General features: G+C 39.2%; 1 protein-coding gene across 1 annotated transcript; it reads left to right on the top strand.

Moving 5' to 3' along the window:
- Window positions 1-150: 150 nt before the first annotated feature.
- Window positions 151-12,193, top strand: LOC147315486 (RING finger protein 122-like). Its single transcript, XM_086258344.1, has 6 exons — window positions 151-1,113; window positions 4,896-5,052; window positions 6,201-6,243; window positions 6,368-6,409; window positions 8,293-8,375; window positions 9,242-12,193. Exons 1-6 carry the CDS (start codon window positions 1,089-1,091, stop codon window positions 9,354-9,356), a joined length of 465 nt encoding a protein of 154 aa, XP_086114470.1. The 5' UTR covers window positions 151-1,088; the 3' UTR covers window positions 9,357-12,193.
- Window positions 12,194-12,419: the final 226 nt, after the last annotated feature.

The following is a 12,419-nucleotide window of genomic DNA, read 5'->3' as shown; positions in this document are numbered from 1 at the left end:
TCTGCCATCTGCTCTGCAGCTACTTCAATAATAGCTTGCAGCTGCATAGGAAGGTGGGGATGGGGTGGGGGAGAGAGTGGGTGGAAGGAAAACCCAGAGGGGTAAAAGGAGGGCACGCAGGCGAGCTGGGAAGGAGGGAGGAAGGAGGGGGCGGTGAAAGCAGAGCTATGATGCAGACAGCAAATCACATGAGCAGGGATCTGTTTACAAACTGAGACCTTTAGACAGAGAACGTGGGGAAGAGAGACGAGGAAGGAGAGTGAATGTGAGAAGAAAAGAGAAAAAAAAGAAACCACAGGCGGAGAGAGGAGACCCTAGGTTTGAGTTACCATTGGCTGCATTGTCTTCCTGCATTGACATACCTCCCCGTGTTCTGTGTTCACAGCAGGAAGCCGGGGGAAGAGATGAGTTGCTGCTTTCCACGGGAACACTGAGAGGCTGCCTGCCTGCTTGGCTGGCTGTGCTGCCGGGAGAACCCGTCCACGTCCCTCCCTTTGTCTCTCCATAATTGGCAACGGCAGGTTTTCACAGCCAGAGAGGACGAAAGCGGCGTGGAGATCTAAAAGGAGCGGACAGAGGAGTGAGAAGAAAGGGAAAAGAGAACAGAAGAAGAGGAAGGGAAGGACAGCCTTGTCACAGTGTTTTGAAGGGGGAAGCAAAGCCAGAGGCTCATAACAAAAGTGCTGTATGGGATTTGGAATACATTTCCTTGTCTTGTCAGTGACATTGGTGTCTTCTCATCAGCACAACTCGGATTCTTTGTCATTTGTGGGGAATGCACAAAGGAGCACTTTAGTTTCTACCTCTGATACATTCGCAGCCGTCTGGGAGTCAAAATCTCACATAAGTGGATGTTTTTTATGACATTCATGGGGTAAAATCATCCCAGCAGACTGAGACATTGTGTTCAAGGTCCTAGGTGTCTCTGATCAGGTGTACTGACTCTAGACCACAAGGATTTAACACAGGTATAAGAGGAACCTGGAGGCGGACATCATTTTCAGTGCTGGAAACAATCCCAGAAAAGTTGTGCAAATCATAGTTTGTGATACTGGAACGGCTTACTGGGTTTGCTATATGAACATTTGATGCATCCTGTCCACTGGTGTAACGGTAAGTGACCTGGAGCCAGTTTGCCCTCCTAAAAGAGTTATATTAAGCTGTTCCACCACGATTTCCTTATACATAGTCAACTGATTTTGATTGGATAATGCTACTGGTGTTTTCTAGCAACTGATTTATACATTATTAAGCTGTTTGTAGGTAAGACATGTTTATATATAATTGTTACTATGAGGTGAGGAAGGACTTTCCAGTCACTAGATTAGTGAAGAGCTGACCCAACCCTATCCTGATGTCATGAAGTTATGACAACAGTAACAACTAGGCCACAACATGTTTTACTATTTTTATAATTTAAAAAAAATGACTGCAAAAAAGTTTTTCCTACTTAATCATCTTAAAGATTTTTATGCTACACATTTCTACAAATTTTCCATCCAAAACACATCAAAATAAAACTAGTCATGTTTAACAATGATATAAGCCTATCCCCAACTAATGCATGTGCACAGTAGCCTAGCCTTTAGTGCTCCACTATCAATGATTTACTAGCATCGTGCTAAGATTACCTCCTTCGTCCAGACGTCCTCCTTAACCCTCCTCCTAAAACCCCCTGAGACTGTCACCTGCTGCAGTGACCCTTGTCCATTAGAGAGTGACTTCTGAACCAGACTTCCTCCACTGTAGCTTAACTTCTTGCACTTTAGTCTTGTGAAAACATTAATTACTGTGGTTTAAACCTGACGTTTGTTGCATGGAATGAAAAGTGCCTTGCTCAAACCCCTCAGGCTAAGAACTTGTTTCTCCCCAAGCTAACTAAGGGGTGTTGGGCCAAAAAGCAAGTAGAACACATTCCTTTGTGATGCAAGGAGAGATATAAAAGTTCATATTAAAGTCGGTCTATTTTAGGGTGTGGAAAGCTGCTTGTTTTCTCTGTCTTCATCATGAGGATAGCAAACATCACCAGAAACAAAAACCTGACCCCAAAATCCCACAATACTTTCCCACAACTTTCCCCTGAATTCAAACACTCTATCTAAGAATGCTAACAGGGTAAGCAGTTTGCAATTTGAGACAAGAGGCTACACAGATGTCGTGTGCAGCTCGTGTGCCAGGCTTTACAGACTGCACAGACACAAGAGTGCACCCCCTAAAACCCAACCCTACATCCACTGTGGAGTAGTGATGGGTCGGTCGCGAACGAAATGGCTCTTAGAGCCGGGTGTTTGACATGAACGATGCGAGCCGGCTCCTTATCGCTAGCCGTGGGTTTTTTGTTGTTTTGTTTTTTCTCTCTCACCCTCTCTCGCACTTTTTTCCCGCTTCACTCAACATGCGAGCCTTGTGCTTTATGCTGGGCAGAGGGGGGGAGGGGCGGTAGTTATGCTCAGTAGCACAGGAACAGAGCGGGAGGGAAAGACAGAAAGAGCCAGGGACAAAGGATTCAGAAGTTTATTCATGCAGGTCCATATGACAGAGAATATACATGTTCTTTTTATTTTCATATTATAATTTATATTTAATTGTGTTGTGGTTTGCAGTGTTTTGTGTTGTTTCACTTTAAATTTGTAAAAGGAAAAAGCTGAAAATTTAAATAGTTAAAAGTTGAAATGTGAATAGTTTATTTTTGTATTATATGATTTATTTATTACATTTTATGTGGAGTGAATAAATAAACGTATATTTACAGTGGCCCCTAGAGACAAAGCGCATACAAACTTCAAATCACATACGAACTCTGAAACACGTACAAACTCCAAAGCATGTAAAAACTCAGAAGCACATAAAAACTCAAAACACGTACAAAAGACAACAGAAGTGCTCCAGGATGTTAGGGGCAGTGTTGAGCTTTTGTTACCTAGTGGCTACACAAGCCAGCAAGTACCAACCACCGGATTTGGTGTGTGGTAATAACAGGTAAATTAACATTTTTTTTAAAATTATTTGACTATATATGAATGCTTGTGTATAAATACATAAACAACACACATATGCTTTCATGCTTTCAATTGTGTAATTTAAGTGATCTAGGTAGCTCTGTTTTGGAAGTTCAGTTCATGCTAGAAATGTGTTTTGGAGTTTGTACGTGTTTTGTCTCTAGGGGCCACCGCATATATTTATATATAAACATATATAAATAAAACCACTTTTTTTGTACATTAGTAATTCCTTTTGTGCATAATTTTATATTATTGTTAATAATAAATTAATTAAAGCAACAAAACAACCTGAAGAGCCGGTTCGGAGCCGAAAGAGCCGGCTCTTTTTAGTGAGCCCAACCGAAACCTCTGGTGGAGCTGGGTGGTCTAATACTCACATAAAAATGTGTTTATACACACAGGTGTTAAACTTATGTTGTTGACCTTCATTCCCTTGATCTAAAATAGCAACGTGACACACATGGGAAGTCCAGACTAGTATATTTTTTGAAACAAGTTTAACAGCCTGGTTTTAAAGGCTAAAATGTTTGCTAATGCAGGCAACATTAACAACTGATAACAACTCTAGGCTACTTGTTGTCCAACAACTGCCGAGGAAAGTTCTGGTTGTAGCTGCTAAATGTTACACGTTGATCAGTCCTTAGCTCTTAGCTACTACTCTGGTCAAGCTAATGGCTACATAGCCTTTAGCTAAGGCTACATAGCCTTTAGCTAAGTAGCTAATGGCAACGTTTTGATATGAAGATAATAGCTAGTGTTGTGTCTTCACTGCTTATGAAGAAATCGCCTCGGAGTCTTCATACTGATTCTTTTATTCCGTATATATAGAACAAGCATCCACGCAACTGTAAACTGCTAAGCTAGCACATGAACACACAGCCGGCGTACCTATCTACATCCGGTGATTTCAAAATAAAAGTTCGAACATTACAGCTAGGTAAATGGGCATTAGCTTCCTAGCAAAGGGATAAATTTATCTGCCACTTGATGCCGGGCAAGTAGGGTACATCTGGTTCATCAGAGTTTTCTAGTGACAAGTCTGAAGAGAACAAAAAGAACCTGTTAAACAGTATAGTTATGAAGCATTGCAAAAAATTGTTTAAAAAAATTAAAAAACAATTGTGTATATTAGCTTTTCCTTTCCTTTTGTGCACATATATATATGTCTCTATAACATATTGGGCTATTAGGGTCATTTCAGAACTACAGACAAAGGACATAAATTGTTCAGAATAAAATTAAATAGAAGCTTTCCCACATCTTTATGAATTTTGCAAACTATTTAGGTCATAAATATTCTGTGCAGAAAAAGCAAGCATGCTTTCTTTCTTTCCTAATGATTTCTGTTGGCATTTTAATTCCACAGCTGAATTAGCTGACTAATAGCTTTGTTTATTGTGTTGCCATACAATCAGGCATGAGAAACCATGAATCCGTATTTGCATTATCACCAACAGTATATTCATGAGTGGCTTGTTCTTTGTGTCAAGATATATGAACAGTGAGCCTTACATACAGGCCACTACCAACGTATTATGGAAATATTATACACTGATATTATAAAATGATCCAGTTTAATAATTAACTGTATTTTAATTTGAAACTATTCATAAATGATTGCTGCTATAGGTATTTATTATATAGCTCAAAATACCTTTTCATAAATCTGAACAACTAAAATGTTTATTATGTCATTAAAGCAAATTTCCTTAGTATAAAAAATCAGCTGTGTTAAGCTATTGTGGTGGGACTGGTTTACACTAACGTGCAAGTAGTTATGGAAGTAGTTTTCTTGTGAGCCAAACTGTGTTGCTCTAGCTGTTTTAATACAGGTTGAGGTAGTTTATACACTGGGTGCAGTCTTTTTCCTCTGTGTGTATCCTATTCTCTTAGGGTGTCTATGTAACCTCGGACTGCAGAACTCTGATCCTTACTGCAAGATGACATCAGAAACATTGCACGAACTGCCGCTCAACGTCTACATAATCATCCTGGGCATCGGCCTCTTCATCCTCATGCTCAGCCTCATCTTCTGCTGCTACCTGTTCAGGTACAGGACAAAAGGCAGTGCAGCTTTAGAGCTCCTGCATCAGATAGCTCTACAAAACTCTTATATTTGTGTGTTTCTATGAACTAGTCACCATTTAGTCATGTGCATTAATTCATTCTAAGTCTGTCAGACTCTCAGCGGAATTGGTCTCTAATTCCAAATAGTAAATGGGTCTTTCTCTTTTAATAAACATCATAAAATCTGTTGTTAAGTAGACAGAATTGTACACCTAACTTACAAATACAAATAACAAAAGAATCAAAAATAGTTCCAAGACATATTTAATCCTCCATTCACTTATACAGGATTTTTTTTTTTACCTATATTGGAGTGTGTTACAAAACAAAACATCTTATTTCTCAGTTTCTTGCAACTGTGTTTCATCCACAGCCAGACTCATTTCTTCGTATCATCTTTTATCATTTGGCATTCATATGGGAGTTGAAATGAGTCACATGAAACTATCAGTCCAGCTGAAACAAGCTAAATTATATTATGGGGTGGGTTCACATGAGCAGATCTTAATGGCTGACTCTGAACATTAGGAGATAGTATTTTCCGCTGTCATTGCATTATGTGGAAATACATGGAACATTGTTGTTTGACAAAATGAAGTGCTGACAGAACAGGTTTAGGACAGGGTGCTGCTTTCAAGCACTAGCATTCCTGGAAAAAGTCAGTGTAAATGGATTGATGAAGTCATGTTTCATCAGTCATATTGTGGTTTCACTAGCAAAGGTGTAGCGAAGATACCCTGGAGACAAAGGTGCTTTTACTTATCCTTCAAATTTAGTAAGGGATTGGTGAACTAGCTATTTGCTTGTTCCCCAAACCCAAAATAATGCTAATCTATTTATGCTTTACACAGCTTGTGATCAGTGCAGTAAAACTGAATTTCAGCCAGATTTTTTTCCTACAAGCGCACATTCCTGACAGAGTTACAGTTCTGCTCAGTACAAGAGTGGATGGACAGGCTGATACATGAATTTCACGTTGTGTGAATTCCAGGCCTGCTCAAAGTACTATCCCAGCTGATTCCTACAGCATGACAAGACTTGTAATGGTGAAGACAGATGTGGAAGCATCAGACATAGTTTAGAGCTTTCATGTATCTAAATAATAATATGTTTCTTATTTGTGCTTCACAGACTGAGGCGACGAGGTGCTAGAGGGCAGTACGGCTACAACGAGGTAATATATTGATATTGTGACCAATATGACAAGTGCCAAATTGTAATCCAGTTACACTTGCGCTTTTTCTAGAGAACTGCCATTTATATGTATATATTTTACACAAATCCCTTCTTCTCAACAGGTTGTTTTAAAAGGAGCGGAGAAGAAACTGAGCCTACTTGGTGTAAGTTAAAGGGGCAAACTGGGCTGAGATGAACAGGAACCAGAGCCAGTGTTAACTATTTAAAAGATATTTGTTATACATCCTTTTTGTTAAGTGATTTAAACTGTGAAAAGCAAAACCAAATAAAGGGATTAAATGGAAGCCTAATTTACTGCTGAGCTGTAGTAAATCTATAATTCAACCAAAGAAATAGGGAACCATTGTTTGGTGTGACTGCAGCGTAAATATAGGATAGGATCAGATAAGTGTAAACTTCATCCTACTCCTTTGACTCTTATGACAAAATGCCATCATATTTTTAAAGGTCAAATAAGAGGAGACCATGTAAAAGCATTATACATTATGTAAAACCTGCCAGTTACTTTTAGAACTACTTTTTTAACCATTAGCTGCTGGTTTTGAGGTTTAGCTAGCTACAGCAATTACAGTCATGTGAAAGTTTTCACTCAGAGTAATCTAGGCAGTCCTGTGAAAAACTAAGTACACCTGTACTGCTTCATTGAAATTATGACAGTAAATAACAGCCACATTTTAAATAGACTCTAAAGTCTAGCATTTACCCAGTATATATGAAGGGAAGGTTTTTTATGATAGTCAGATAGTCACCTGTCCGATGCCATACTCTTCAGCGAATATTACAAGTCATCAGATGTAACTAGCAGATTTTGTTGAATATGATGCAAACTTCTACAACAAAAATGAAGTGGCAGTATGTTCTTAGAAAGAATTTTTGTCTTCTTTGCTAGAGTTATTTTTCGTTTTCCCACAGGAGGGAACTATGGTGTGAACTAACACAATGATTTTTGGGGTCATAATTGGATAAAAATGGCAAAAATGGTCAGATATGGCTGAAAAAAGTATGCCAATCTATGGATTTGGCATCTAGATTTAGATTAATCAAAAGTGAAACATACAAACTGCTGAAATAGCAGTGAAATAAAACAGGTGCATAGTTGGCCCATACATAGTAATTTACAATCTGGTAACATGCACAATTGATTGGAGTTTTATTTTCAAGTTCGATGTGACAAATTTCAGTCTACTTTTCAGCGTTGTCATCCCGCTTTCTCCTACACAAAAACAGTTTTTGCCTCACATTTGGCTTTTAGTGATCTGGTCAGTCTACAGGGCCTGGGCACCTTGCAGTCACTGAGTCAGCCATTAACTCCTTTGTATACCACAGTATTCTGAGTCAAATATGCCATCTGTCTGACAGATAAAGCTTGACCCAAACTGGGTCATAAAACAGGTCAGTGATCCCAGGTACAGATGCAAATCTACAACCCGCATGGGTAAAAAAAGAAAAGAATCAAAGTTACCCAGTCAAAGTCCAGACCTCAACCCAGCTGACACGCTGTGACAGGACCTTTGTGCATAAACAAATGCCCACAAAACTCAGTGAACTGAAGCCACATTGTGTAGGAGCCACTGATAAAGTCCTGCAGACTTTACTTTAAGTTATGGCTGTTACAGGTGCTCCACGGGCATGGCTTCATGACTGTAGCTACCACTTTGTGCTAGATGTTATGTATTTATAATTCATTATTTTAGCAGTTTGATACATCATAATAAGCGTAACTAGATTTTGGAAAAGTAAAGCAATCGAATAACTGATTAAATGCCAAAATTGGTATTGTGGTTATTCACCCAAGAGAAACAGGCGAGGTACTCACTGCTAGCAATAAATGTGTGCTTCAGGAGCTTCAGGAAGATCTCTGAAAAATTATAGTAACTGCTATATCTTAATGTAACTTTTAAGCTACCAATGAGCGAATGAAAAGATGGTCTCTATTGTGAAATCACACCCAGATGTTACACAATAAGTGTAAAAAAAAAGGTAGTCGTTTTGAATTTTGAATTAAACCGTCATTTGGCCTTTTCAGCAAACATGTGCGGTGTGCTTGGAAGAGTTTCGCAGCAGGGACGAGCTTGGAGTGTGCCCGTGTTCCCATGCTTTTCACAAAAAGTAAGTTGTTTAGTACATCATTCCATGGTAATTATCAAACCTTCATGAGAGCAAACAACTGACTCCATGTTACGAAAACTCCAAACTCAAAACATGTTTCATTTGTTTTAGTGGTTTCACAAACTTGTAATCATGCACCTAAGCTGACTGCCTGACCGTGGCTCCATTCGTCTTTTTTAAAGCTTAAAAGTTTTAGTGAAATGTGCAAGGATCTCGACCAGCTGGAGAAACGACATGTGCAAATTTCTTGCTGGTCTCTGCCTTCAATTAGCAGCTGACGCAATCACCGAGGCCGTAGAATTTGGAAAAAGATGCCCAGCAACGCTCGCAGGAAATGACTACCAGATTTCTAAGAACTCTTGACCGTGCATGTTTGAACAGGAGGACCTTTGTAACTGAGCCTTGAATTTACCCTGCAGCTTAGGTGTGACAATAACAGCAGCAGTTTTAGACCAGCTTCTGGAATGTACATGCTGTTTACAAAGTGTGTGAGCTGTCACTGTTCCTGTATTTCTCTTTTGTTGTGTTTTTAACCACTAAACCATCACTGGGTCGCCAGGGATCTTTTTTGGGGCAGGGTAGGTTCAGTTCATATTGACCCTTTTATATAGACTTTTCACCTACTTGGTGTATTCAGGTTTAAATCTTAAAATAGGAAAGCTGAAAGGCCAAAATCCATGTAAAGGAGCTGAGTTAAAAGGTAACATGATCTTGCTTCTGGGACTGTGCTTGTTTAACATGTTGCTAAAATGGAACCTTAAGTATTTCTCTGGTGATCTGATGGATGCTACGTGGTTAAAACTGAACCTTTTCACATAACTTTGCAACTTTGTGTCTTTGCCTCATGTCTATCCACATTTATGCAGGTGTCTGCTAAAATGGTTAGAGATTCGCAGCGTGTGCCCCATGTGCAACAAGCCCATTTGTCGCCTCCAGCCTGACCACCAGCAACCAGTGCCTCAGAGTCTCCTGGAGGTCTGAGAGTGGAGCGTACGTCCAGCAGCACTCCACGGCTCTTCAGTCAATTGACCTGTCACTGTACAGAATCCTGTTCCACAATCTGACACACAGTACTTTTAGTAATGTGAGTATTTATGAGGCAGAGCTCTTCTGAAAGTGAAAATAAATATAGATATGAGAGTAAATAAGGAAAGCCAAAGAACATTCCCGGCAAACTGAATAAGGTGAGAGATTGGAATGGTAACCACATTTAATCATGATAGAGTTGCAGTAGGTTGAAATCAACCAAAGGCAGAAAAAAGGAGAAAGTTCAAAAATAACCAGCCATCTCATATGGCTTTCCCATCATTGAATTCACAGAACTCAAACCTCTCTCTCCCACCTGAAGGTCCTGCATGTTCCTGCTTGGAATTCATTTCTTTAGATAAAAGGTGTACACTTGCAATTTAGAGTCTATTAATTTAGTTTGGTGTTATTCTCCCTTTGTGCAGCCATGCACAGCTCCAAGTGCTCTGGGTATGTTTGGATCACCCACTCATGACTAGCTTTGCAGACACAAAACAGACTTTTTTTAAAGTCAAACTAACACAACCATGATAGCGATGATCATCACTATCGACCATAGCTGGGAATGGCCCAGAGACCAGAAAGCAGTTTCTAGTGGAGGACTTGTTTAAGGCCAAAAAGGCATATGAGGTCAGAAGGTAGCACTAAGTTTTTCAGTTTTGGCTCTCTTCAAGTTTGTCCTCTTTTCCCAGCTGGCATCAAGTGAGGTTTGACTGTTTTGAACAGAGGTGGAAGAGATTCAGTGAGCATGGGCACACCAAGAGTTAGCAATCCAAGTGGAGCAGACGTGGAGGGAGAGGTGCAGCACTTCACAGTGGGATAATCTGGAGTCAGATTTAAATAAAGCTACTTTTTAATGGTGTGGTCACAGAATTATTATTTCACCTCTTGGCGATCAGCTATTCCAGTCTGTGCGGATTGCCTCGCCGATCATGAGCTAGCTTTTTAAAGCCTGAAAACAAAACCCAGAGAAAGTGCAGCAGTCCACTTTCCTCTGCAACTGCTGGATTACAGCGTGCTGGGAGGTTATCGATTTTCTTTTTTTTCATTGTTGCCAAAACGATTTTGTCCACTGTAGCTTTAACACAGTCAAGCCAGATGTGTAAACTAATGGACAAGTGCCTTCAAGATGCATACAATGCAAAGCCCACTAAAAACAGATGAAGTATTTAAGAGACTTTGTAATATAAAAGAGAAAAAGAAACTGGATTTGAAGTGAAAAATGTAGCATCCATGTAGTTTTGTCAAAAAAAACAAACAAACAACAAAAACAACAATAACTCAGACCACAAATCATGCTTCCCTTCATCAACCTGTGATGACAAAGTTGTTACGATTCGTGTTTGAAATTCAGTTTGCTGGTTATGGTGGAAGAGTCGGTGCTACATGTGAACAGTGAAAGTGAAACTTGTCAGACATAAGTCTAAACTTCAGACTTCAAAAGGCTCCAGTTTAATATAGACACAAGTTTTGCTTCAGGTTGTTGATCAAGTGGGGTCAGATAATATAGCTTTACTATAACTGAACTAATGAGATTATTTCTGCCTTCAGAGCAGCTCTGCCTCTGAGAAATGTTTGTATGACAAACTCCAGTCTGCTTGTTTTTTTTGTTCTTTTACTTTACCCAAAAATGACATGCAGCTCCTTGTGAACATGATTTGCTTTGATCGTTTGCTACATTTTCATAGAGCCTGAGAAAAAAAGTGCAGTCTCTTGACAATGTTATGAAGAGATCTGAACCTCCTTTGTCTCTGTGTGATGAGACAACAACGATGATGATGATGATGATGATGAATGCAGAGACTGTAAAGAAAGTGCAAAATGACCCACGGGGCTGATTTAACTTAAGGAAATGGGATTATTTTGAACTAACAAGAGGAAGAGGTGTATTTATTCAGGTGTATCTACTATTTCTCAGTCAGCTCTGTACTATACTGGGTTGCCAAGCTGAGTGAAGGTAGCCATGTCCCAAATGTCTCGAGTGACTCACCCACTAAAATATACCTGATTTTGATATTTGTTTCTTCTTCTTCTTCTTTAAAAAAAAAATCATAACAAGGTTTCAGTAAAATATACTGTGAGTCTGTGATGACACAGCACTTTTGCAGGAGTGCTAACATGAACTAATTCATCTTTAAGGCAATCTTAGCTCCCCATGTGTGAAGAGCTACACTTGCTAAAGTAAGAAGGGACTGCAGTGACATGAAAGAGCCTGTCCGAGAACAAGTGAGGTACATCATAATTATAATTCTCTGTGTTCACCATGTTATACAGGTTAAGTACTGTGTAAACTGTAACTATAACAGTTTCTGACTTCTAAAATATATTCAGTACAATCAGCTTTTTGATAAGGTTGTCTGGACCCACGTCTTTTTTTTTTGTCTAGATTTGTTACATGTACACAATTAAAACTGTTTATTTCTATGTTGTCATTTTAATATATGAAAGAAAAGCCTGTTGGTACTCTCGCTATATTTTAGCAACTCTGATCTTTTACAATGTGTCCTCATACAGAATAATCACAGTGTTATAACCAATGAGGTGCCACCTTATCGGTGCTATATAAATGTACCCACCAATAATTCTGTGTAAGTTTAAATGCAGTTTGTTGTTATCTTTTTAGCAGTGTCTTTGGTGTTGACAACCTCAGCCTGTTGGTTCGTCTCTCCATCAAACACTTTGAGCTTTGAAGAAATCAGACAATTATTGTACCGCTATGGGATGCTGTAAAAACCATAACTGGTCCCCAGTGGGGATCCAGATTACTTTAAAATTAAAGTATTCACATATCTGTTGACGTTTATCCAGCACCTTCATTCAGTCAAAAATTTAATCTGTGTTACATTTTATGGTTTGTGCCTAAATGTCTGTGTAGGTTCTCAGTCATAAAGTTCATGGTAGACTTAAATGCTTGAAATGAAAGCAGCTGGACCTCTTTTTGGTTTCACCTTTCATCCAAGAGGCTTCTTTGGTTTAATCCAGCAAACTGAAGAAGCCTTAATGGTTTGCAGCCACATA

This window comes from Aulonocara sp. 'chitande type north' Nkhata Bay, linkage group LG13, assembly GCF_057382095.1.
Source record: "Aulonocara sp. 'chitande type north' Nkhata Bay isolate Kocher_YH1m ecotype deep benthic linkage group LG13, A_spYH_male_GT1.1, whole genome shotgun sequence".
Classification (NCBI taxonomy): Eukaryota; Metazoa; Chordata; class Actinopteri; order Cichliformes; family Cichlidae; genus Aulonocara; species Aulonocara sp. 'chitande type north' Nkhata Bay.
This window is presented reverse-complemented; position numbering and strand designations above follow the sequence as displayed.

Coding starts and splice junctions, on each gene's coding strand:
- LOC147315486 (XM_086258344.1), top strand. CDS start 1,089: ATGCATCCTGTCCACTGGTGTAACG. Junction 5,053..6,200: donor TTCTGCTGCTACCTGTTCAG/GTACAGGACAAA, acceptor TGTGCTTCACAG/ACTGAGGCGACGAGGTGCTA. Junction 6,410..8,292: donor AGAAACTGAGCCTACTTGGT/GTAAGTTAAAGG, acceptor TGGCCTTTTCAG/CAAACATGTGCGGTGTGCTT.